At 39.2% G+C, this 25,071-nt stretch overlaps 2 protein-coding genes across 2 annotated transcripts; both read left to right on the forward strand.

Annotated features, from left to right (window-relative positions):
• Positions 1-8,157: 8,157 nt before the first annotated feature.
• Positions 8,158-9,165, forward strand: LOC132403399 (hydroxycarboxylic acid receptor 2-like). Its single transcript, XM_059986807.1, has one exon. It carries the CDS (start codon positions 8,158-8,160, stop codon positions 9,163-9,165), a length of 1,008 nt encoding a protein of 335 aa, XP_059842790.1.
• Positions 9,166-18,709: 9,544 nt separating this feature from the next.
• Positions 18,710-19,717, forward strand: LOC132403400 (hydroxycarboxylic acid receptor 2-like). Its single transcript, XM_059986808.1, has one exon. It carries the CDS (start codon positions 18,710-18,712, stop codon positions 19,715-19,717), a length of 1,008 nt encoding a protein of 335 aa, XP_059842791.1.
• Positions 19,718-25,071: the final 5,354 nt, after the last annotated feature.

The raw sequence follows: 25,071 nt of genomic DNA on the forward strand, positions 1-25,071 counted from the left end.
GATCTCGTGGCCCTGGAGACGGGCGGACCGAAGGTCGGTGCCTCTGCAGGAATCCGGTGTCGCGGGAGACGGAAGATCGAAAGCAGCGAGCTGGCTGCCGGCTGTGTGCCCGGAGACCCCAGTTCTCGGGGCGCAGAGCTCGGAAAAAGCGACGCAACGGACTTCTAACATCACAGAGCAGAGAGTCGTTTGTTATGTCTCCCCTCTCGCTACGAAACGGAGATATCGCTTTCTCCCTTATTAGGGGGAGAGGGAGAGGGAGAGGCAGGGGGCGGAGAGAGGGAGAGAGAGAAGGAGAGAGAGAGAGGCGGAGAGTGAGGGAGAAACAGAGAGTGGGGGAGAGAGAGAGAGGGAGAGAGAGAGAGAGAGAGAGAGAGAGGGAGAGAGAGAGTGAGATGGGGGGGGGGGAGAGACTGAGAGCCTGTGGTATGTCGAATACCGGACGAACGAGTAGTCTTTGGGGTGCCTTCGCCCACTATTGTGCGGTAACTGCGCACATGACTGCCTCATTCAACAAATGCAAGGTGCCATCTGACTTTGGGAACCCCTGGCCTACAGCTGCTCAGAGTACAGAAAGAGCTTTCGGGATGGAACTGAGAAGCTCATGCCCATACTTCAGAAACTCAATGGGCAGCACACACCTCACCTACACCCACCCGACACTCCATCAGGAGGCATCTGCCTTTCCGTGGAGGACCAGAAAAACATCAAGTATTCGACTGGAATTAGGCTACTCAGACCAGTGAGTCTGCTCCACTCCCTAAGCATGTCTGAATTTCTCTTTTCAACTCCATTCTCCCAACTTCATTCTATAACCCTTAACCCCAAACAAACACCTACAAATCGTTATCTGAAATACACTCAATGATTTGACCTTCACCGCCCTGGATGACAATGAATTCCACAGATTCCCCACACTCTGCCTGAGCAAATTCCTCATCCCAGTTCTAGTGAGATGCCCACTTATTCTGAAACTGTGCCCGTGGATACAAGATCATTTGATTCTCTCCTACTGATGGAAACATCCTCTCCACTTGCACATTGTCCAGGTTTGTGGTTCTGTATATTCAGCTGTCTAATTATCTCAGAATGTAAAAAAAAAATCTGTAGGGGGTGGACAGGGGTTGAGAATGCTCCTGATCTCAAGTGGTGGACATATTGCAGACCTCATGTGTATTTAATACTCTGTAATAGTTGAGAACTCTTGTATATATATATATTGATTGATTGATTGATTAAGGATTCTTGTTATAATTAATTTTAATTTCTGTGTAAATTACATACATTGCATACGTCATCACATGGTATGTGTGCGACTCCTTTGAAGTAAAAGAACTAACTTAAGACATATCTCTCAGCTCTTGTTCGCTTTTGAATTAGTTTAATATTTTGAAGTTTCAAAACATAACACAGAGTCATCAAACAATTTTGCTTCCTCGTAATCATGCAAGCAATGGAGCACAAAATGATATCATTGAAGCTGCTGTACTTAAGCAACTGTTCTTTTTTTATTTAAGGAATTGTAATAAAAGAAGTTCATCTACTTCCTCTGGTTCGGGGAAATGATTCAGCTTGAGTGGCAAGGTTCCTGAACAGAATGGTTTAAAAATATCTGAGTGAATGAAAATCTATCCTGGTGTGCAATAGAGATGCAGAGAGACATGATGGGACCAGGAAAGAGGAAACTGTCAAAGCAGCAGGGCTTCAGAGGTATCACAACCATCTGTGATCCTTTGGCTTGTAGGGAAATATTAGAATCAAACTGTGAGTTATAAAACTAATGCTGGAGGGTAAATAGAGTCTTCGAGGGAAATATATCAGGGATTCCTATGAGGGATGAAAACCTGATGCTCAGTGGTGGGTCGTGATCCTGTTGGAAATATTCTCAAGTGTCCAGGAGAGAGTAATTTGCATGAGCACTGACACACTATCATTGTCAGCAGGTCTGATGACATTGCAGGAGTCATTCTTATTGAAGGGAGAGTTGCAAATTCAGGTTCACTCGGTCAGAGTGAACAAATTGAAACAATTAGTGCTGAGTTGGCAGAGAGTGATGAATGGATCTGGAGAAGGAAAGGTCTTTGAAAAGGGACCCAGTCTTGTGGAGGATTCTGGAAATGGGGAACCTCAGTGTTGAGGGCACCTGAACATGGGAAGTCAGATTTTTAAGCACTTCTCAAGAGAGTCACTCAAAATTCTCATGGGAATAGCAGTAGATGAATAGCCTGCAGTAAACTGCTCCTAGTGTTACACCATAAGGCCATAAGATATAGGTGCAGAGTTAGTCCATTTGGCCCATTGACTCTGATCTGCCATTTCATCATGGCTGACCTACTTTCCCTCTCAGCCCCAATCACCTGCCTTGTTTCCATATCTCTGCATGCCCTGACTAATTGAGAACCTATCAACCTCTGACTTTAATACTCCCAATGGCCTGGCATCCACAGCCACCTGTGGGAACGGATTGGACAGAGTGACCTTTCGCTGGATAAAGAAATTGTTCCTCATCTCCGTTTAAAAGGCGTCCTTCTATTCTGAAACTGTGCCTTCTGGCCTTACATGACCCCACCAGAGGAAACATCCTCTCCACATACAAATCTGGTAGGTGGTAGAATGCGGCAGGAAGAAAAGAGGATGTGGAGAGAATTTTTAAAATGTTATATTAACTTAGTATTTGGGTAAAAGGAGGTTTGACAGTCACCAGAAACATAATGGGGGTAAATCATTCATTTCTCACTGTGACGTTGTGCTTTGCAAAGAGAATGAACAATATGTGCACCCAAAAACCAACAATTTTAAGATTTTTAGTTGTCATGAACCACACTGAACATGCACTTTGAAACACAAATGGAACATGAACTTTGTCACACAAATGGATCTGTGACAAGCCTCACTCTATAGTAAACAGCTTCTTTCACCATCAGCTCTTTAACCATGTTAGGAGCAATTTCTCATTCTATTTCTTCACTCAGTCTGACTCCCTGCCTTCCCATCCAGGGTATGTGGTGTTAAACTAAAAGCAATCCCAAATGGTCAGAGTGGAAGTGTGCCCTTACGTTCTCAGTAAGGCCCCCGATTTCAGGTGCACTGTTAGCTGCCAGATCCAGAAGGAACGTTGGCATCATTCATGTTCCTACTCACGAATAATAGCCTAGAAACAGCTACTGCATATACGTTAAGGATTTGACCACACGTTACAATACACTCAGTGGCTACTTTATTAGGTAAATCGTCAACCTAATAAAGAGGTGACTGAGTGTACGTTCATATTCCTCTGCTGCTGTAGCCAATCTATTTCAAGGCTCAGCATTCTGAGATGCTCATTTGCATCATGCTGTTGTAACAAATGGTTATCGGAGTTCCTGTCAGCAAGAACCCACCTGGCCATTCTCCTCTGGCCTCTCTCATTAACAAAACGTTTTCACCAACAGAATTGCTTCTCACTGGATGTTTTCTTTTTTTGTTTTTTGGTCCATTCTCCAATTAAGAGCAATAATTAATTAATTTATAATATTAATTATTATTTTTTTACCAAATTACCCCTTGATCTGCTCTTCAAATTTGGCTCATGTTATTTTTCAGTTTAAACCTTTTCAAAAATGATTAATAACTGCCATTTTTAAACAGTTAATGACATCACCTAATGATAGGGTTCAATGCTCCTGGGAAGTAGAATTTCAAAATGCACCCTCAGGTAAGCAATGGAATAAAATTTATTATTTAGTTAATAATTCATCTATCTGCGCACGCCATATTTTAATTCAGTTTAAGATAGTACATAGGGCCCATATGTCCAAAGACAAATTGGTGCATATTTTTCCTAATATATGCCCTATTTGTGATAGATGTAATGCAGAAGTGGCTACTCAAACCCATATGTTTTGGTCATGTGTAAGTTTAAATAATTTTTGTAGGGATGTGTTTGGAATATTATCTAAAGCTATAGATATGGATGTTCAACCTAATCCACTTACAGCAATTTTTGGGATTTTCCCAGAGGAAGCAAGCAAAGTGTCTGCCTCCGCCCAACATGTGATAGCTTTTTCAACTTTACTGGCTAGGGGAGCTATTTTGCTACACTGGAAAGAATCTAACTCACCCACTGCTTGCTATTGGCTGTCCTCCATCATGTCATGTTTAAGCTTGGAGAAAATTAGAAGCCGGACATTTGAGACGTCTTTTGATTTTGATCAAGTCTGGCGACGCTTTATTCAATATTTTCACATGATTTAATTTATCTTTATTTATTTATTTTTCTTTATTCTCTTTGGAGATAATCCTTGTCCATGAAGGGTTGGAGATGACTGGAAGGATGTGCTTTTTTTTCTCTCTCTTTCTTTTTTAATTTTATCCTCATTTGGACTGCCCGATCTTTCCTTTTCTATCTTTATTTTCTTTCTCTCTTTTTTGATTTAGTTTAGTTAGTGGGGGTTTTCTTTCTCTATCAATAAAATTTCCAATCTTTTGTTTACGATTGCTATGAGGAGTTGTAATTTCTCTCTGCCCATTGTATATATAGCAGCATAATATATTACCTGTTTGAGTTTGATATTATATGCTTTTTGTCTTTCAAATTGCTGTTTTTATGTCTTTTATATTATCTACTTGTTAAACTCCTCTTTCAAATTGTATTTGTATATTCTTTTATTTGAAAATCAATAAAAAAGATTGAAAAATGAAATGAAATGACTGTGGTGGTGAAATCATTGGGTATAGTTAAAGTGGAGGTTGATGGGTTCTTGATTAATCAGGGTATGAAAGGTATGGGGATGAGGCAAGAGAACGGGTTTGAGAAGAATAATAGATCAATCATGATGGAATAATGGAGCAGAATCGATGGGCTGAATGGCTCTTGAATTCATTTAAAATGTTTTTCATGCATCGTTGTTGCAGCATAGAACTCCAACACAAGATGGCAGTGTTGAACACCGAACATCCCTAGTGAAGAATGTCTTTCCAAACAAGGGCGTGTGGGATACTGGGATAACAGGTGCTTTCCACATCCTGCCCCCAAACCCTCCCCACGCACCCACTGAACCCAATTAAAATATTTCCAGCGTTCTTTTTTCACCTTATTTCACACAGGCCTGCCTGAGCTTCAGTACGTATATGCATACGTGCACGATTGCACACATGCAGATTGTTGAATTGGGGAGGCTAGAATGTGGAAGAACGTTGTGATGCACGGTCGTGTGTGTTCAGATATATGCTTGTGATTTAACTGCATGCATGCTCGTATGCAGAGGTATGCTAGTTATTGACAACTATGAGTAGGGCAGCTGTGCAGCAGTGAATGATTTTAATATGCACTGAACTGCCTCACCACATTATAAACATCACGATGGAGTGTGGCCTGAGAGACTGTTGCTGCCTCTCCTCCCAGAAGCATGGGGAATCGTGTCCAGGCTGCATGAAGCAGAGCCGAACTGACATTTAACTTCCATTCTGCAGATATTTGTGGTAATACGAAATCTACTCTAGGAATGTGCTTATCTCTCTGTACTCTGTGAGTAATATGCACAGAACTGCAATTAAATATATTTAGATGGATTTGAATAATATTTTGCTCATTTCACTGAAGGCATCTGCAGGACCAATTTACCAGTACCCTGAGACATCGTCCTTAATAATCAACTCTGATATCTTCCCAACACTGAGGTGAGATGAACTGGCCTACAGTTTCCTTTTCCTTTCTCTCTCCTTTCTTGAAGAGTGGAGTGACATTGGCAATTTTCCCATCTTCTGGAACCATTCCAGAATCCAGTGATTCTTGAAAGATCATGCCTGAGATCTCCACAATCTCTTCAGAACTCTGGAGCGTACACTATCTGGTCGAGGTATCTTATCTACCTTCAGACCTTCCAGCTTTCCAAGAGTCTTCTCTCTAGTCATGGCAGCTTCTCACACTTCACAAACCCTGTCACTGGAGCCTCCACCTTCCTGCTAGAGTCTTCCACAGTGAAAATGGATGCCAAATGATTGGTCTGTTTCTTTGCTATTTCATAGCCTCCCATCACTACCAGTCCAGCGTGATTTTGCAATGATCCAATATCCACTCTCACCTCTCATTTACACTTCATGTATCTGAGGAAACTGTTGGTATTAAACTCTTTAATGTTATTGCTTAGCTTACTTCTGTATTGCATCCTGACATTCCTAGTGACATTCTTATTGCCTTCTGTTGTTTTTAAAAGCTCCCCAATCCTCTAACTTGCCACTAATTTTCACTCTATTATATGCCATCTCTTTGGCTTTTATGTTGGCCATGTGTTAGCCATGGTTTGTCATCTTTCCTTTAATGTGCTTCATCCTCTCTGGGATGGATGTATACTGAGTTTTCTGAATATCTTCCAGAAATTCTAGCTATTGCTGCACTACTGTCAGCCCTGTCAGTGTTCTTTTCCAATAATTCTGGTCAAATCCTCTCTCATGCTTCTGTAATTCCCTTTACTCCACTGTGATACTGATACATCTGACTTTAGCTTCTCCTTCTCAGATTTCAGGGTGAATTCAATCAAGTTATGATCACTTGCCCCTGAGGTTTCTTTTACCTTAAGGTCTCTAATCAATTCTGCTTTATCGCACAGCACCCAATCCAGAATAGCTGGCCTTCTAGTGGGCTCAACCAGCTGCTGCTCTAGAAAGCCCTCTCATAGGCACTCTGGAAATCCCCCTCTCCAGTAATCCAGCACCAACTTGATTTTCCCAATCTACCTGCTTATTGAATTCCCCCAAGACTGTTGCAATATTGCCTTTCTGCATGTATTGCATTGAATCTTATTCTTTCTGTGAGCAAAGTTAACAAACTTTGAATACAATTGATCAATGCTTTGAATTTTGCTGTATGCAGAACGTCAGATATGAATATTCTAAACAAGTTTATTTGTCTGTGAAATGTTGTGTCTGTGTTACTGTTGTGCTTTGGACAATGTAGAAATCAGCCCAGGAATGGGTCTCCAGTGAGGCTGGCAATTCTGCTCATAGCCCACCAGTAATTGTACCTCAATCATCCTCAGTCTAATCAGAAAAACAACTCTTTGTAGGTATTATAATATTATCTAAAATCATGGGAACTATTGTGCAAATGCAAATATAAATGAAGAGCAATAAATGAGGAGAACATGAAGTAACAATAAACAAGTAAGTTTATGTGTTCATAACGTGAGATCATTGGTTGTGGGAACAGCTGAAACAGAATGAGTGTTGTTTTTGTTCCAGAGCTTGATACCAGAACTGTTGTTGAACTTGAAGAAACTCAGTGCAATTGTTGTTTGAACCAAACATTAGAGATGGGAGGAAATGTGATCTAAATGACATTGGCCATAGAATGATTGTTGGTTCCAGATGGGGTGGACTGAATATATCAGGAAGTGCTGATCTTTGGGACTTTCACTCACAACAGTATAGAGAATGGACCAAAAAACAAACAAAATAAAAACATCCAGTGAGAAGCAGTTCTGTTGGTGAAAACGTTTTGTTAATGAGAGGTCAGAGGCGAATGGCCAGATGGGTTCTTGCTGACAGGAACTCCAATAACCATGTGTTACAACAGCGTGGTGCAAATGAGCATCTCTGAAGGCTGAGCCTTGAAATAGATTGGCGACAGCTGCAGAGGACTACGAACATACAGTCGGTCGCCTCTTTATTAGGTCGAGGGTTTACCTAATTAATGTGCCACTGAGTGTACTGTAACCTGTGATCAAATCCTTAACGTGTGTGCAGCAGCTGTTTCTAGGCTATTATTCGTGAGTGGGATCGTGAATGATGCCAAAGCGCATTCTGGATCTGGCAGCTAACAGGGCAGCTGAAATCGGGGCCTTACTGAGAACGTAAGGGCACACTTCCACTCGGACCATTTGGGATTGCTTTTAGTTTAACACCACATACTCTGGATGGGAAGGGAGGGAGTCAGTCTGAGTGAAGAAATGGAATGAGGAATTGCTCCTAATAAGGGTAAAGAGCTGATGATGAAAGAAGGTGAGTACTTTATAGTGAGGCTTGCCACAGTTCCACTTATGTGACAAAGTGCAAGTTCAGTGTGGTTTATGGCAACTAACAACTTCAAACAAACTCATTCGACGAAGACCAGCTTGTTCAACTTCGAATGAGTTCGCTCCGCTCTGAAACATCTTGACTGCGCGGCCGCTTTTTTGTACAATGGCGAACTCGACCCCGGAATGTGCTCCTGGTGAAGATGTTAACTCGTCCTACAACCCGCCCGTAATTATCGTCACATTCATCCTCGGGATTGTTGGAAATACGGTTGCCTTGTGGATCTTTTGTGCTCATATGAAGTCCCGGAATCCGAGTATTGTGTATTCACTGAATCTGATGATTGCGGACACTCTGTTAATGTGCTGTCTCCCCTTCCGAGCTGATTATTTTCTCCGACAGAAGGACTGGAGTTTTGGTGAAGGACTGTGTCGACTGAACATATTCATGATTTCCCTGAACCGGATTGGCAGCGTCTTTTTCCTCATGGTTATTGCGATCGATCGTTACTTTAAGGTGGTCCATCCACTCCACAAGGTAAACAAGATCACTACAAGGTGTGCGGTGATGATAGCCGGCGGTCTGTGGATTGTAGAGGTGGCTATTTGTTTGCACTTGCTGATAGACAAACATGATTTCAAACAACACAACGTGAGAAACTGTGAGCCTTTCAGCATTAACAAGGCTCTGAGTCCCACAGCAGTTTGGACTGACTTTATTTTTATATTCTATCAGTTTCTTTTTCCAGTTTCAGTTATCCACTTCTCTACGTCCTCCATCATCTGGAGGTTACGGCAGATGGAAACTGGAATGCGGGGTAAATATAAGCGAACTGTGAAACTTGTGACAGTCGTGGCTGCAGTTTTTGTCATTTGCTTCTTGCCCACCAGTGTTGCTGTGGTCGCGGTTTTGGTCACGAAACTAAGAAGACCCTTCGACTGCAAGTCGTATCACACAGCAGTGAATATCTTTTACAATACGCTGTTCATAACGTATCTGAACAGTGTGGTCGATCCCATTGTTTACTATTTTTCTACTTCGCAGTTTCAACATGCTTTAGAGAAGGCTCTACATGATCTCATTTTAAGCTCTTCCAGATCAGCCACTGAACCCGGAACATCCAGGGAGGAGCAGACTGTGGGTCGGCAAACGAGCTCTGTAACAGCTTTCTGATCGCTCCGGGTCCGCGTGAACTAGATGCCCTCAAAGCAAAGCTGATTCATGCGCCCGAAAGCAGAAAATGATCAAATGCTAATATTTTTCTGGAGGGTAAGTTGATCTGAACGAACAAGTTCCGTAATACACTTCCCTTTCTGTAAAGGAGAGATTGCATCTCATCTACAAATCTACGTTTATTTCAGAGCTTGTTCGTTAAGAAATTCTGCCTTTCTTTAAAGCAGTTACCCCAATTTTTTTATGCCTTGGGGCGTTACAATTATCTGAGGGGTCGGTGGACCACAGGTTGGAAATCCTGGTTTTAATGGAAGGGTTGTATGTTATGTATGGGTATTTAGGATTTCCTCTTTCCATAGAAGCAACCGCTTCCTCAGATGAATTCAACCTGCGTGTCTCCATTGTAGCTAGCTTCTACCCGTTATAGTGGGCCAATCTCAGGTTGACTGACTGCCCATCAGTATCTGCAGTAATCTATTCATCCAAGAACAACCCTACCTATGGACTTTCAGTCAGAAGGAAAGTGATGTTAGGAGTTGCTGGGATGGTGCCAAACTGCATGCACCCAGAGGGTGGCTAATCTGTGGAATTCTTTGCCACGGATGACTGTAGAGGGCGTCAGCCGAATTACGTCCTCGATCAGTTGTACTTTCTTAGCATTACTACACGACTAAAGAAGCTATTCTTCGAGGAGCCAGAGAGGAACGGAAATTACTCTTTAATTCAACAGACATTCGTATAGTTGAAGATTATCCCCCCGAAATCTTTGCCGAAAGAAAGAAATATTGAGAAGTTATGAGTGAAATGTATAAATTAGATTTAAATCCCTCCCTTCGCTTTCCAGCAAAGCTGATAATTTTCCGTGAAAAATCTCAACCATTGAGAATCTACTCTCCTCACAAGGGATGAGAGTATATTAAAAAGTTTAAAGTTAAGCATACTGAATAAAATATTAAAGATATATCGATTATTCAATAGCCAATTTTGAAGTATCTGTTATATGAGTTGTTTATGGGGCTTTTGAGTTAAGTACATGTTATACCTTTTCACTCTCTGGTAGTCTCTCTGGTGGTAGATGTAATTCTGTTTTTTTACCTTAATTAATACATATATAACTGTTTTGTAGGGAACGTTTATAGTATTGTACTTTAGTGGTCCGTGTAGGAGCTGTTGTGTATTAATCTTTGTATTTTTTTATTTGTTTCAATACGTATAGTTTTAGGTCTGTTATGTACATATATTCATTTATTTTTCTTTTTCGAGAGAAAGAATATACTTTGTAACAATATTTACTCGGATTTATTCTTTCTTTTGAATATGTGTTTAAGCTACTTTAGCTGATTCTAAGATGGCCGTGGTTGATTATGTTTTTATTAATGTTAGACACAACATTATAGTAGTTGAATTCTGTTTGTGCCTTTTATTATAGCTATTTTCCGTGGGATTTCTGTTTTTTTTATATATGGAGCTGCAAGTTGGAGAACAGGGTCAAAGGTGATTAGTTAGCATGTGACCAGCCTATTGGCTTCTTCCTTTCTATCTATTGGACGGGGGGAGGGGGCAGGGGTCTATTACAGTCGGTGTTTTTTTCTTGATTGGGCAGTTCTTTTGATGGATTTCTCTATCGTAAATGTGTCACCCCTTCCGTTTGTACCCGCGACTTTGGTTTAATCTGTACTTAAGTAACATTTCTTTTATATAATATTAAACTCAATTTTAAACATGGATGTTAATAAAATTAATATAATATCTTGGAATTGGAACAGTGTCAATCATCCCATTAAGCTTAAAAAGATTTTTAAGAAATTAAACACACAATGCTGATACTATTTTTGCGCAAGAAAATCATATACGAAAACAGGATGGGGATAGATTTTTTCGCTTTTGGAAAGGTTCTCTTTTTCCCTCACTGTCGGATAGTAAAACAAGAGGCGTTTCTATATTACTTAGTCTCAAAACCCTTTTTGTACACCTTAATACTACTACTGATTTGATTGGAAGATATTTAATTGTTACTGGTTTATTATGCGAGTAAAAGGTAACTCTGGTGAGTGTATACGCACCTAATGTAGATAATTCTGATTTTTTAACGAAACTTTTTTCAGTGTTCCCGAATCTCAATGAATATAAACTGATCATGGGTGGTGACTTTAACTGTTGCTTAAATCCTGCGATTGACAGGTCATCAACCAATCCGTCGCGTCCTAATAAGGCGGCAGCTTATATTAACTCTTTTTTATTAGAATATGGCCTTGTTGATATTTGGAGATATAAACACCCGAATGATAAAGATTTCTCCTTTTTTTCACACGTCCATCACAAATATTCTCGAATTGATTACTTTTTTTTAGATACACGTCTGTTGTACTCCGTTGCTGAATGTGCGTATGACAGCATTGCGCTTTCAGATCACGCGCCTTTAAAGTTAACCTTTAAGCTCCCGGATAGAGTTTTGAAAATCTCACAGTGGAGACTGAAGTCCGTTTTGTTACGGGATCCAGCATTTGTTAATTTTATTAAGGAGCAAATTTCTATATTGTTTGAATTTAATACAACGGAAGGAATGTCAAATCTGCTTATATGGGACACCTTGAAATCTTTTTGAGGGGACAGATAATCTCATATTCAGCAGCCTTGAGAAAGAAAACGAAAGCGGAATTGTCAGTGCTTATTAATAAAATTAAACAGATAGATAAAGCGTATTCAGTTAAACCTACTGAAGACCTATATAAAGAAAGGGTCGAACTTCAATCACAGTATGATTTAGTTCTGACCGTTCCCATTGAACAGCAAATTTTTAAATCTAAAAGTTTATTTTATATACATGGGGAAAAATCTGCTAAACTTTTAGCGGGTCAGTTAAAGGCTGGGATGATCAGAAGACAGATTTTAAAAATTCGCCGACCAGATAGAAAAGAATCTTTAGATCCTTATGAAATTAATAAGATATTTATGGACTTTTATTCTAATGTTTATAAATCTGAATTCTCTGATATTAATATTACTATGAATAGATTTTTGCAAAGGTTAAACATACCTCAAATTTTGATTCCAGATGCTGATATGTTAGATGCACCTATTAAATAAGAGGAGATAGCCAAGGCTATATCCTCTATGCAATTAGGTAAAGCTCCGGGATCTGATGGTTATACGGTAGAATTTTATAAGATCTTTCACGAAACGCTTATAACGCATCTTCATCAAACGTTCACTGATTCGACATCTTCCGGGAACCTTCCTAAAACTTTTTATGAAGCACTAATTTCATTGATTCCATAAAAAGGGAAAGACCCACTGGAATGAGTATCCAATAGACATAGTTCTTTACCGAATGTAGATTTTAAAATCCTCTGTAAGATTCTAGCAAATGGTCTTGAGAGTATCTTGCCTAATGTTATCTCAAACGATCAAACAGGATTTATTAAAAATAGGTAATCACATTTTAATATTCGAATATTATTAAATATCATTTATTCCCCTTCAACCAAAGAATCTGAATGTGTTGTATCTTTGGAGGCAGAGAAAGCCTTTGATAGGGTGGAGTGGCCTTATCTATTTCAGGTTTTGAAGAGGTTCCATTTTGGTCCAGGATTTATCTCCTGGATTAAATTGATTTATCATGCCCCGGTAGCTGTGGTTCTCACTAATAACCAAAAGTATCCTTGCTTTAGATTATATAGAGGTACCCGTCAGGGCAGTCCCCTTAGCCCTCTATTATTTAATTTGGCTTTCGAACCACTTGCTATTGCTCTTAGGGATTCTAATTCTGTGCAGGGTATTAGGAGAGGGGGTAAATTTCATAAAGTTTCCTTATGCGCAGATGATTTATTAGTTGACATTTCAAATCCTAAGAAATCTATTCCTTCTATGTTATCTATATTTATGGAATTTTGTACTTTTTCTGGATATAAACTTAATTTACATAATAATGAATTATTTCCTATTAATAATTATTTTGATCAAATACCTTTTAATATTGCCAAAAGCCATTTTACTGACCTTGGTATCAAAATTACAAGAAAGTTTAAAGACCTGTATAGGTATAATTTCTTCCTTTTAGTTGAATATACTCAACAGTCGCTTTCCAAATGGTCACCTATGTCAATGTCATTGATAGGTCGAATAAATGGTATAAAATGTTTATTCTACCGAAATTTTAATATATATTTCAAGCAGTTTCCTCTTTTGTTCCAAAAACATTGTTTGATAAAAGAGACTCTCTGATTTTGTCTTATGTTTGGAAGAATAAAAGCTCTAGAGTGAATAAACTTTAATTGCAAAAATCAAAAAAAGATGGGAGAGCTGGCTTTACCAAACTTTAGATTTTATTATTGGGGAATTAATATTCGCTATATTACATTTTGGATTTATGGTATAGGCGATCAAGATCACCCTTCATGGTTACAGCTGGAGGAAAATTCAGTACTGGGGTTTTCGTTAGCTTCTTTATCAGGAGCTCATCTTCCCTTTTTGTTCTCCAGAATAGGTAAACAAGCTCTTAACCCTATTGTTAAACATACTTTAAAAATCTGGTTTCAATTTCGTAGATTTTTTGAATTAAATGATTTTTTACTTTCTAGTAATATTTATTTGAAATTTCTTTTTTAAACCAACTTTGGATAAGGCTTTTCTAACATGGAAAATTAAGGGAATAAAAACGTTTTTAGATTTGTTTTTGCAAGACTGTTTAATGTCTTTTTCACAGTTAATGGATAAATATGATATCTCGAATACACATTTTTTCAGGTATTTACAGGTTGGAAATTTCTTACGTGATTTTTTACCAAATTACCCCTTGATCTGCTCTTCAAATTTGGCTCATGTTATTAATAGCTATCATTTATAAACAGTTAATGAATGCTCGCACATCACCTAATGATAGGATTCAACGCCCCCTGGGAAGTAGAACTTCAGCATTCACTCTCAGATAAGCAATGGAGTAAAATTTATTATTTAGTTAATAATTCATCTCTCTGCGTACACCATATTTTAATTCAGTTTAAGATAGTACATAGATGTCCAAAGATAAATTGGCGCATATTTTTCCTAATATATGCCCTGTTTGTGATAGATGTAATGCAGAAGCGGCTACTCTAACCCATTTGTTTTCATCATGTGTAAGTTTAAATAATTTTTGTAGAGATGTGTTTGGAATATTATCTAAAGTTATAGATATGGATGTTCAACCTAATCCACACAGCAATTTTTGGGATTTCCCAGAGGAAGCAAGCAAAGTGTCTGCCTCCGCCAAACATGTGATAGCTTTTTCAACTTTACTGGGTAGGAGAGCTATGTTGCTACACTGGAAAGAATCTAACTCACCCACTGTTAGCTATTGGCTGTCCTCCATCATGTCATGTTTAAGCTTGGAGAAAATTAGAAGCCGGACATTTGATACATCTTTTGATTTTGAACAAGTCTGACAACCCTTTATTCATTATTTTCACATGATTTAATTTATCTTTATCTATCTATCTATTTGTTTATTTATTTAATCTTTATTCTCTTTGGAGAATATCCTTGTCCATGAAGGTTCGGAAGGATGAGTTTTTTTTCTCTCTCTCTCTTTCTTTTTAAAGTGTATCCTCATTTGGACTGCCCAATCTTTCTTTTTCTCTTTTTTGATTTAGTTTACTTAGTGGGGTTTTTCTTTCTCTATCAATAAAATTACGAATCTTTTTTTTACGATTGCCATGAGGAGTTGTAATGTCTCTCTGCCCTTTGTATATATAACAGCATAATATATTACCTATTTGTGTTTGATATTATATGCTTTTTGTCTTTAATATTGCTGTTTATATGTCTTTTATATTATCTACTTGTTTAACTCCTCTTTCGATTTGTATTTGTATATTCATTATTTGAAAATCTATATAAAAGATTGAAAAATGAAATGAAATGACTGTGGCGGTGAAATCATTGGGTATAATTAAAGTGGAGGTCGATGAGTCATTGATTAATCAGGGCATCAGAGGTATGGGGATGAGACAGGAGAACAGGATCGTGAAGAATAAAAAATCAATCATGATGGAATGATGGAGCAGAATCGATGGGCTGAATGGCCCAATTCTGCTCCTATGTCTTATGGGTGGCAATGAAGGTGCCAGAGTGCTGTAAGAGCCTGTCTGCTATACTAATGTTAAAATAATTATGCTAACCTGGTCGGCTCCATCTAGGAATGTCAACCAACAGCAATTTACTTGCTCTAATTCTTTGGAAATGACTGTTGTGGATCACTTGTTTGCAGCTAAGAACTCCAACACAAGATGGCAGTGTTGAAAAGAATGAACACCGAACCTCCTTTGTGAAAAATGTCTTTACAAACAAGGGCGTGTGGGATACTGGGATAGCAGGTGCTTGCCACATCCTGCCCCCAAACCCTCCCCACGCACCCACAGAACCCAATTAAAATATTTCCAGCGTTCTTTTTTCACATTATTTCACACAGGCCAGCCTGAGCTTCAGTACGTCTATGCATACGTGCACGATTGCACACATGCAGATAGTTGAATTGGGGAGGCTAGAATGTGGAAGAACGTTGTGATGCACGGTCGTGTGTGCTCAGATATATGCTTGTGATTTAACTGCATGCTTGCTCGTATGTAGAGGTACGCTAGTTATTGAGAACTATGAGTAGGGCAGCTGTGCAGCAGTGAATGATTTTAATATGCACTGAACTGCCTCACCACATTATAAGCATCACGATGGAGTGTGGCCTGAGAGACTGTTGCTGCCTCTCCTCCCAGAAGCATGGGGAAACGTGTCCAGGCTGCATGAAGGAGAGCCGAACTGACTTTTAACTTCCATTCTGCAGATATTTGTGGTAATACGAAATCTACTCTAGGAATGTGTTTATCTCTCTGTACTCTGTGAGTAATATGCACAGAACTGCAATTAAATATATTTAGATGGATTTGAATAATAGTTTGCTCATTTCACTGAGGGCATCTGCAGGACCAATTTACCAGTACCCTGAGACCTCATCCTTAATGATCAACTCTGACATCTTCCCAACACTGAGGTGAGATGAACTGGCCTACAGTTTCCTTTTCCTTTCTCTCTCCTTTTTTGAAGAGTGTGGTGACTTTGGCAATTTTCCCATCTTCCGGAACCATTCCAGAATCCAGTGATTCTTGAAAGATCATGCCTGATGTCTCCACAATCTCTTCAGAACTCTGGAGTGCACACTATCTGGTAGAGGTAACTTATCTACCTTCAGACCTTCCAGCTTTCCAAGAGTCTTCTCTCTAGTCATGGCAGCTTCTCACACTTCACAAACCCTGTCACTGGAGCCGCCACCTTCCTGCTAGTGTCTTCCACAGTGAAAATGGATGCCAAATGATTGCTCTGTTTCTTTGCTATTTCATAGCCTCCCATTACTACCAGTCCAGCGTGATTTTGCAATGGTCCAATATCCACTCTCACCTCTCTTTTACACTTCATGTATCTGACGAAACTGATGGTATTAAACTCTTTAATATAATTGCTAAGCTTACTTCTGTATTGCATCCTGACCTTCCTAGTGATATTATTATTGCCTTCTGTTGCTTTTTGAAAGCTCCCCAATCCTCTAACTTCCCACTAATTTTCACTCTATTGTATGCTGTCTCTTTGGCTTTTATGTTGGCTTTGACTTCTCTAGTTAGCCATGGTTTGTTATCTTTCCTTTAAAGTGCTTCATCCTCTCTGGGATGTATATATCCTCAGTTTTCTGAATAGGTTTCAGAAATTCCAGCCATTGCTGCTCTACTGTCTGCCCTGCCAGTGTTCTTTTCCAATCAATTCTGGCCAACTCCTCTCTATTTTTCTGTAATTCCCTTTACTCCACTGTAATGCTGATACATCTGACTTTAGCATCTCCTTCTCAGATTTCAGGGTGCAATCAATCAAATTATGATCACTTTCCCCTGAGGTTTCTTTTACCTTAAGGTCTCTAGTCAATTCTGCTTTATCGCACAACACCCAATCCAGAATAGCTGGCCTTCTAGTGGGCTCAACCAGCAGCTGCTCTAGAAAGCCCTCTCATAGGCACTTTGGAAATCCCCCTCTCCAGTAATCCAGCACCAACTTGATTTTCCCAATCTACCTGCTTATTGAATTCCCCCAAGACTGTTGTAATATTGCCTTTCTGCATGTCTTGCATTGAATCTTATGCTTTCTGGGAGCAAAGTTAACAAACTTTGAATATAACTTATCAATTCTTTGAATTTTGCTGTACGCAGAACGTCAGATATGAATATTCTGAGTAAGTTTATTTGTCTGTGAAATGTTGTGACTGTGTTACTGTTATGCTTTGGACAATGGAGAAATCAGCCCAGGAATGGGTCTCCAGTGAGGCTGTCTATTCTGCTCATAGCCCACCAGTAAATTGTACCACAATCATACTCAGTCTAATCAGAAAAACAACTCTTTGTAGGTATTATAGTTTCATCTAAAATCATGGGAACTATTGTGCAAATGCAAATATAAATGAATAGCAATAAATGAGGTGAAAATGAAGTAACAATGAACAAGTAAATTTATGTGTTCATAAAGTGTGATGATTGGTTGTGGGAACAGCTGAAACAGAATGAGTGTTGTTTTTGTTCCAGAGCTTGATGGTTGGGGGTAGCAACTGTTGTTGAACTTGAAGAAACTCAGTGCAATTGTTGTTTGAACCAAACATTAGAGATGGGAGGAAATGTGATCTAAATGACTTTGGCCATAGAATGATTGTTGGTTCCAGATGGGGTGGACTGAATATATCAGGAAGTGCTGATCTTTGGGACTTTCACTCACAACAGTATAGAGAGTGGACCAAAAAACAAACAAACAAAAAAAAAAAACATCCAGTGAGAAGCAGTTCTGTTGGTGAAAACGTTTTGTTAATGAGAGGTCAGAGGCGAATGGCCAGATGGGTTCTTGCTGACAGGAACTCCAATAACCATGTGTTGCAACAGCGTGGTGCAAATGAGCATCTCTGAATGCTGAGCCTTGAAATAGATTGGCTACAGCTGCAGAGGACTACGAACATACAGTCGGTCGCCTCTTTATTAGGTCGAGGGTTTACCTAATAAAGGGGCCACTGAGTGTATTGTAACCTGTGATCAAATCCTCAACGTGTGTGCAGCAGCTGTTTCTAGGCTATTATTCGTGAGTGGGAACGTGAATGATGCCAACGTTCATTCTGGATCTGGCAGCTAACAGGGCACCTGAAATCGGGGCCTTACTGAGAACGGAAGGGCACACTTCCACTCTGACCATTTGAGATTGCTTTTAGTTTAACACCACATACCCTGGAAGGGAAGGGAGGGAGTCAGTCTGAGTGAAGAAATGGAATGAGGAATTGCTTCTAATATGGTTAAAGAGCTGACGGTGAAAGAAGCTGCGTACTTCATAGTGAGGCTTGCCACAGTTCCACTTATGTGACAAAGTGCACGTTCAGTGTGGCTTATGGCAACTAACAACTTCAAACAAACTCATTCGACGAAGTCCAGCTTGTTCAACTTCGAATGAGTTCGCTCCGCTCTGAAACATCTTGACTGTGCGGCCGCTTTTTTGTACAATGGCGAACTCGACCCCGGAATGTGCTCCTGGTGAAGATGTTAACTCGTCCTACAACCCGCCCGTAATTATCGTCACATTCATCCCCGGGATTGTTGGAAATACGGTTGCTTTGTGGATCTTTTGTATTCATGTGAAGTCCCGGAAACCGAGTATTGTGTATTCACTGAATCTGATGATTGCGGACACTCTGTTAATGTGCTGTCTACCCTTCCGAGCTGATTATTTTCTCCGAGGGAAGGACTGGATTTTTGGTGAAGGACTGTGTCGACTGAACGTGTTCATGATTTCCCTGAACCGGATTGGCAGCGTCTTTTTCCTCATGGTTATTGCGATCGATCGTTACCTTAAGGTGGTTCATCCACTCCACAAAGTAAACAAGATCCCTACAAGGTGTGCGGTGATGATAGCCGGCGGTCTGTGGATTGTAGCGGTGGCTATTTGTTTGCACTTGCTGTTCGCCAAACATGACTTCAAACAGCACAACGTGACAAACTGTGAGCCTTTCAGTATTAACAAGGGTCTGAGTGCCCCAGCAATTTGGACAGACTTTATTTTTATATTCTTTAAGTTTCTTTTGCCAGTTTCAGTAATCCTCTTCTCTACGTCCTCCATCATCTGGAGGTTACGGCAGATGGAAGCTGGAATGCGGGGTAAATATAAGCGAACTGTGAAACTTGTGACAGCCGTGGCTGCAGTTTTTGTCATTTGCTTCTTGCCCACCAGTGTTGCTGTGGTCGCGGTTTTGGTCACTAAGCTAAGAAGTCCCTTCGACTGCAAGTCGTATCACACAGCAGTGAATATCTTTTACAATACGCTGTTTATAACGTATCTGAACAGTGTGGTCGATCCCATTGTTTACTATTTTTCTACTTCGCAGTTTCAACATGCTTTCGAGAAGGCTCTATTTGATCTTAATTTAAGCTCTTCCAAATCAGTCACTGAACCCGGAACATCCAGGGAGGAGCAGACTGTGGATCAGCAAACGAGCTCTGTAACAGCTTTCTGATCGCTCAGGGTCCGCGTGAACTAGATGCCCTCAAAGCAAAGGTGATTAATGCGCCCGAAATCAGAAATTTATCAAATGGTAATAATTTTCTGAAGGGTAAGTTGATCTGAACGAACAAGTTCCGTAATACACTTCCCTTTCTGTAAAGGAGAGATTGCATCTTATCTACAAAACTAACTTTATTTCAGAGCTTGTTCGTTAAGAAATTCTTCCTTTCTTTAAAGCAGTTTCCCCAATTTTTTTTATGCCTTGGGGGCCTTACAGTTATCTGAGGGGTCGGTGGACCACAGGTTGGAAATCCTGTTTTAAGTGAAAGGGTTCTGTGTTATGTATGGGTATTTAGGATTTCCTCTTTCCATAGAAGCAACTGCTTCCTCAGATGAATTCAACCTGCGTGTCTCCATTGTAGCTAGCTTCTACCCGTTATAGTGGGCCAATCTCAGGTTGACTGACTGCCCATCAGTATCTGCGGTAATCTATTCATCCAAGTACAACCCTACCTATGGACTTTCAGTCAGAAGGGAAGTGATGTTAGGAGTTGCTGGGATGGTGCCAAGCTGCATGCACCCATATCGTGATGGTACTGGAACCGGATTCTAGAAAAAAGCCTATTCTAGTGAACTGGAGACAGGAACCGAAGTGCTGGTTCGAAATTAGAGAATTTATTTTCAGTAGATAAAATTGAAATCTGGAATGAAGAAGGGATGTCAGTCTTGAAGAAGGATTATCAGGATTTGCAACAGAGATGACTATGAACTTCTTTAACTAGAGGGTGGCGAATCTGTGGAATTCTTTGCCACGGATGACTGCAGAGGGCGTCAGCCGAATTACGTCCTCGAGCGGTTGTACTTTCTTTGCATTGTTACACGACTAAAGAAGCTATTCTTCGAGGAGCCAGAGAGAAACGGAAATTACTCTTTAATTAAACAGACATTCGTATAGTTGAAGATTATCCCCCCGAAATCTTGACCGAAAGAAAGAAATATCGAGAAGTTATGAGTGAAATGTATAAATTAGATTTAAATCCCTCTCTTCGCTTTCCAGCAAAGCTGATAATTTTCCGTGAAAAATCTCAACCATTGAGAATCTACTCTCCTCACGAGGGATGGGAGTATATTAAAAAGTTTAAAGTTAAGCCTTCTGAATAAAATATTAAAGTTACATCGATTATTCAATAGCCAATTTTGAAGTATCTGTTGTATGAGTTGTTGATGGAGCTTTTGAGTTAAGTACATGTTATACCTTTTCACTCTCTGGTATGGGACGTGGTCGATTTAATTTTGTTTTTTACCTTAATTAATACATATATAACTGTTTTGTAGGGAACGTTTATGGTATTGTACTTTAGTGATCCGTGTAGGAGCTGTTGTGTATTAATCTTTGTATTTTTTATTTGTTTCTGTACTTATAGTTTTAGGTCTGTTATGTACATATATTCATTTATTTTTCTTTTTCGAGAGAAAGAATATACTTTGTAACAATATTTACTCGGATTTATTCTTTCTTTTGAATATGTGTTTAAGCTACTTTAGCTGATTCTAAGATGGCCGAGGTTGATTATGTTTTTATTAATGTTAGACACAACATTATAGTAGTTGAATTCTGTTTGTGCCTTTTATTATAGCTATTTTCCGTGGGAATTTTTTTATATATATGGAGCTGCAAGTTGGAGAACAGGGTCAAAGTTGATTAGTTAGCATGGGACCAGCCTATTGGTTTCTTCCTTTCTATCTATTGGGCGGGGGGAGGGGGCAGGGGTCTATTACAGTCGGTGTTTTTCTTGATTGGGCAGTTCTTTTGATGGATTTCTCTATCGTAAATGTGTCACCCCTTCCGTTTGTACCCGCGTTTGGTTTAATCTGTACTTAAGTAACATTTCTTTTATATAATATTAAACTCAATTTTAAACATGGATGTTATTAAAATGAACATAATATCTTGGAATTGGAACGGTGTCAATCATCCCATTAAACGTAAAAAGGTTGTTAAGAAATTAAACACACAATGCTGGTACTATTTTTGCGCAAGAAAATCATATACGAAAACAGGATGGGGATAGATTTTTTCGCTTTTGGAAAGGTTCTCTTTTTCACTCACTGTCGGATAGTAAAACAAGAGGCGTTTCTATATTCCTTAGTCTCAAAACCCTTTTTGTACACCTTAATTCTACTACTGATTTGATTGGAAGATATTTAATTGTTACTGGTTTATTATGCGAGCAAAAGGTAACTCTGGTGTGTGTATACGCACCTAATGTAGATAATTCTGATGTTTTAAAGAAACTTTTTTCAGTGTTCCCGAATCTCAATGAATATAAACTGATCATGGGTGGTGACTTTAACTGTTGCTTAAATCCTGCGATTGACAGGTCATCAACCAATCCGTCGCGTCCTAAAAAAGCGGCATCTTGTATTAACTCTTTTTTATTAGAATATGGCCTTGTCGATATTTGGAGATATAGACACCCGAATGATAAAGCTTTCTCCTTCTTTTCACACGTCCATCACAAATATTCTCGAATTGATTACTTTTTTTTAGATACACGTCTGTTGAACTCCGTTGTTGAATGTGCGTATGACATCATTGAGCTTTCAGATCACGCGCCTTTAAAGTTAACTTTTAAGCTCCCGGATAGAGTTTTGAAAATCTCACAATGGAGATTGAACCCCGTTTTGTTACGGGGTCCAGCTTTTGTTAATTTTAAGGAGCAAATTTCTATATTTTTTGAATTTAATACAAAGGAAGGAATGTCAAATCTGCTTATATGGGACACCTTGAAATCTTTTTGACGGGAGAGATAATCTCATATTCAGCAGCCTTGAGAAACAAAATTAAAGCGGAATTGTCAGTGCTTATTAATAAAATTAAACAGATAGATAAAGCGTATACAGTTAAACCTACTGAAAACCTTTATGAAGAAAGGGTCGAACTTCAATCACAGTATGATTTACTTCGGACCTTTCCCACTGAACAGCAAATTTTTAAATCTAAAAGTTCATTTTATATACATGGGGAAAAATCTGCTGAACTTTTAGCGGGTCATTTAAAGGCTGGGATGGTCAGAAGACAGATTTTAAAAATTCGCCGGCCAGATAGAACAGAAACTTTAGATCCTTATGAAATTCAAAAGATATTTATGGACTTTTATTCTAATCTTTATAAATCTGAATTCTCTGATAGTAATATCACTATGAATAGATTTTTGCAAAGTCTAAACATACCTCAAATTTCGATTCAAGATGCTGATATGTTAGATGCACCTATTAAACAAGAGGAGATAGCCAAGGCTATATCCTCTATGCAATTAGGTAAAGCTCCGGGATCTGATGGTTATACGGTAGAATTTTATAAGACCTTTCACGAAACGCTTATACCACATCTTTATCAAACGTTCACTGATTCTACATCTTCTGGGAACCTTCCTAAAACTTTTTATGAAGTACTAATTTCATTGATTCTATAAAAAGGGAAAGACCCACTGGAATGTGTATCCTATGGACATATTTCTTTACCGAATGTAGATTTTAAAATCCTCTGTAAGATTCTAGCAAATGGCCTTGAGAGTATATTGCCTAATGTTATCTCAAACGATCAAGCAGGTTTTATTAAAAATAGGTACTCACATTTTAATATTCGAAGATTATTCAATATCATTTATTCCCCTTCAACCTAAGAATCTGAATGTGTTGTTTCTTTGGAGGCAGAGAAAGCCTTTGATAGGGTGGAGTGGCCTTATCTATTTCAGGTTTTGAAGAGGTTCAATTCTGGTCCAGGATTTATCTCCTGGATTAAATTGATTTATCATGCCACGGTAGCTGCAGTTCTCACTAACAACCAAAAGTATCCTTGCTTTAGATTATATAGAGGTACCCGTCAGGGCTGTCCCCTTAGCTCTCTATTATTTAATTTGGCTTTCGAACCACTTGCTATTGCAATAATAATTAATAACCTCAACCATCAAGCTCTAGAACAAAAACGACACTCATTCTGTTTCAGCTGTTCCCACAACCAATGATCACACTTTATGAACACTTTACATTGTTACTTCATGCTCACCTCATTTATTGCTATTTATTTATATTTGCATTTGCACAATGGTTCCCATGCTGAACTTCTCTATGATTTTAGATGAAATTATAATACCTACAAAGAGTTGTTTTTCTGATTAGACTGAGGAAGATTGTGCTACAATTACTGGCGGGCTATGAGCAGAATTGACAGCCTCACTGGAGACCCATTCCTGGGCTGATTTTTCCATTGTGCAAAGCAGAACAGTAACACAGTCACAACATTTCAGAGACAAGTAAGCTTATTCAGAATGATCATATATGACGTTCTACATACAGCAAAATTCAACGCATTGCTAAGTTGTATTCAAAGTTTGTTAACTTTGCTCCCAGAAAGCATAAGATTCAATGCAATGCATGCAGAAAAGCAATATTACAACAGTCACGGTGGAATTCAATATGCAGGTAAATTGGGAAAATCAAGTTGGTGCTGGATTACTGGAGAGGGGGATTTCCAGAGTGCCTATGAGAGGGCTTTCTAGAGCAGCTGCTGGTTGAGCCCACTAGACGGCCAGCTATTCTGGATTAGGTGTTGTGCGATAAACCAGAGTTGATTAGAGAGCTTAAGGTAAAAGAAACCTCAGGGGAAATTGATCATAATTTGATTGCATTCACCCTGAAATCTGAGAAGGGAAGTTAAAGTCAGATGTATCAGTATTACAGTGGAGTAAAGGGAATTACAGAAGCATGAGGGAGGATTTGACCAGAATAACTGGCAGGGCTGATAGTAGAACAGCAATACCTAGAATTTCTGGAAGCTATTCGGAAAACTGAGGATATATACATCCCAGAGAGGATGAAGCACTTTAAAGGAAAGATGACAAACCATGGCTAACAAGAGAAGTCAAAGCCAACATAAAAGCCAAACAGACGGCATATAATAGAGTGAAAATTAGTGGGAAGTTAGAGGATTGGGGAGCTTTTAAAAAGCAACAGAAGGCATTAAGAATATCACTTGGAAGGTAAGGATGCAATACAGAAGTGAGCTAAGCAATAATATTAAAGAGTTTAATACAAACAGCTTCCTCAGATACATAAACAATAAAAGAGAAGTGAGAGTGGATATTGGACCATTGCAAAATCACGCTGGACTGGTAGTAATGGGAGGCTATGAAATAGCAAAGAAACAGACCAATTATTTGGCATCCATTTTCACTGTGGAAGACACTAGCAGGAAGGTGGAGGCTCCAGTGACAGGGGTCGTGAAGTGTGAGAAGCTGCCATGACTGGAGAGAAGACTCTTGGAAAGCTGGAAGGTCTGAAGGTAGATAAGTTACCTCGACCAGA

Source organism: Hypanus sabinus, chromosome 13 (genome assembly GCF_030144855.1).
Source record: "Hypanus sabinus isolate sHypSab1 chromosome 13, sHypSab1.hap1, whole genome shotgun sequence".
Lineage (NCBI taxonomy): Eukaryota > Metazoa > Chordata > Chondrichthyes > Myliobatiformes > Dasyatidae > Hypanus > Hypanus sabinus.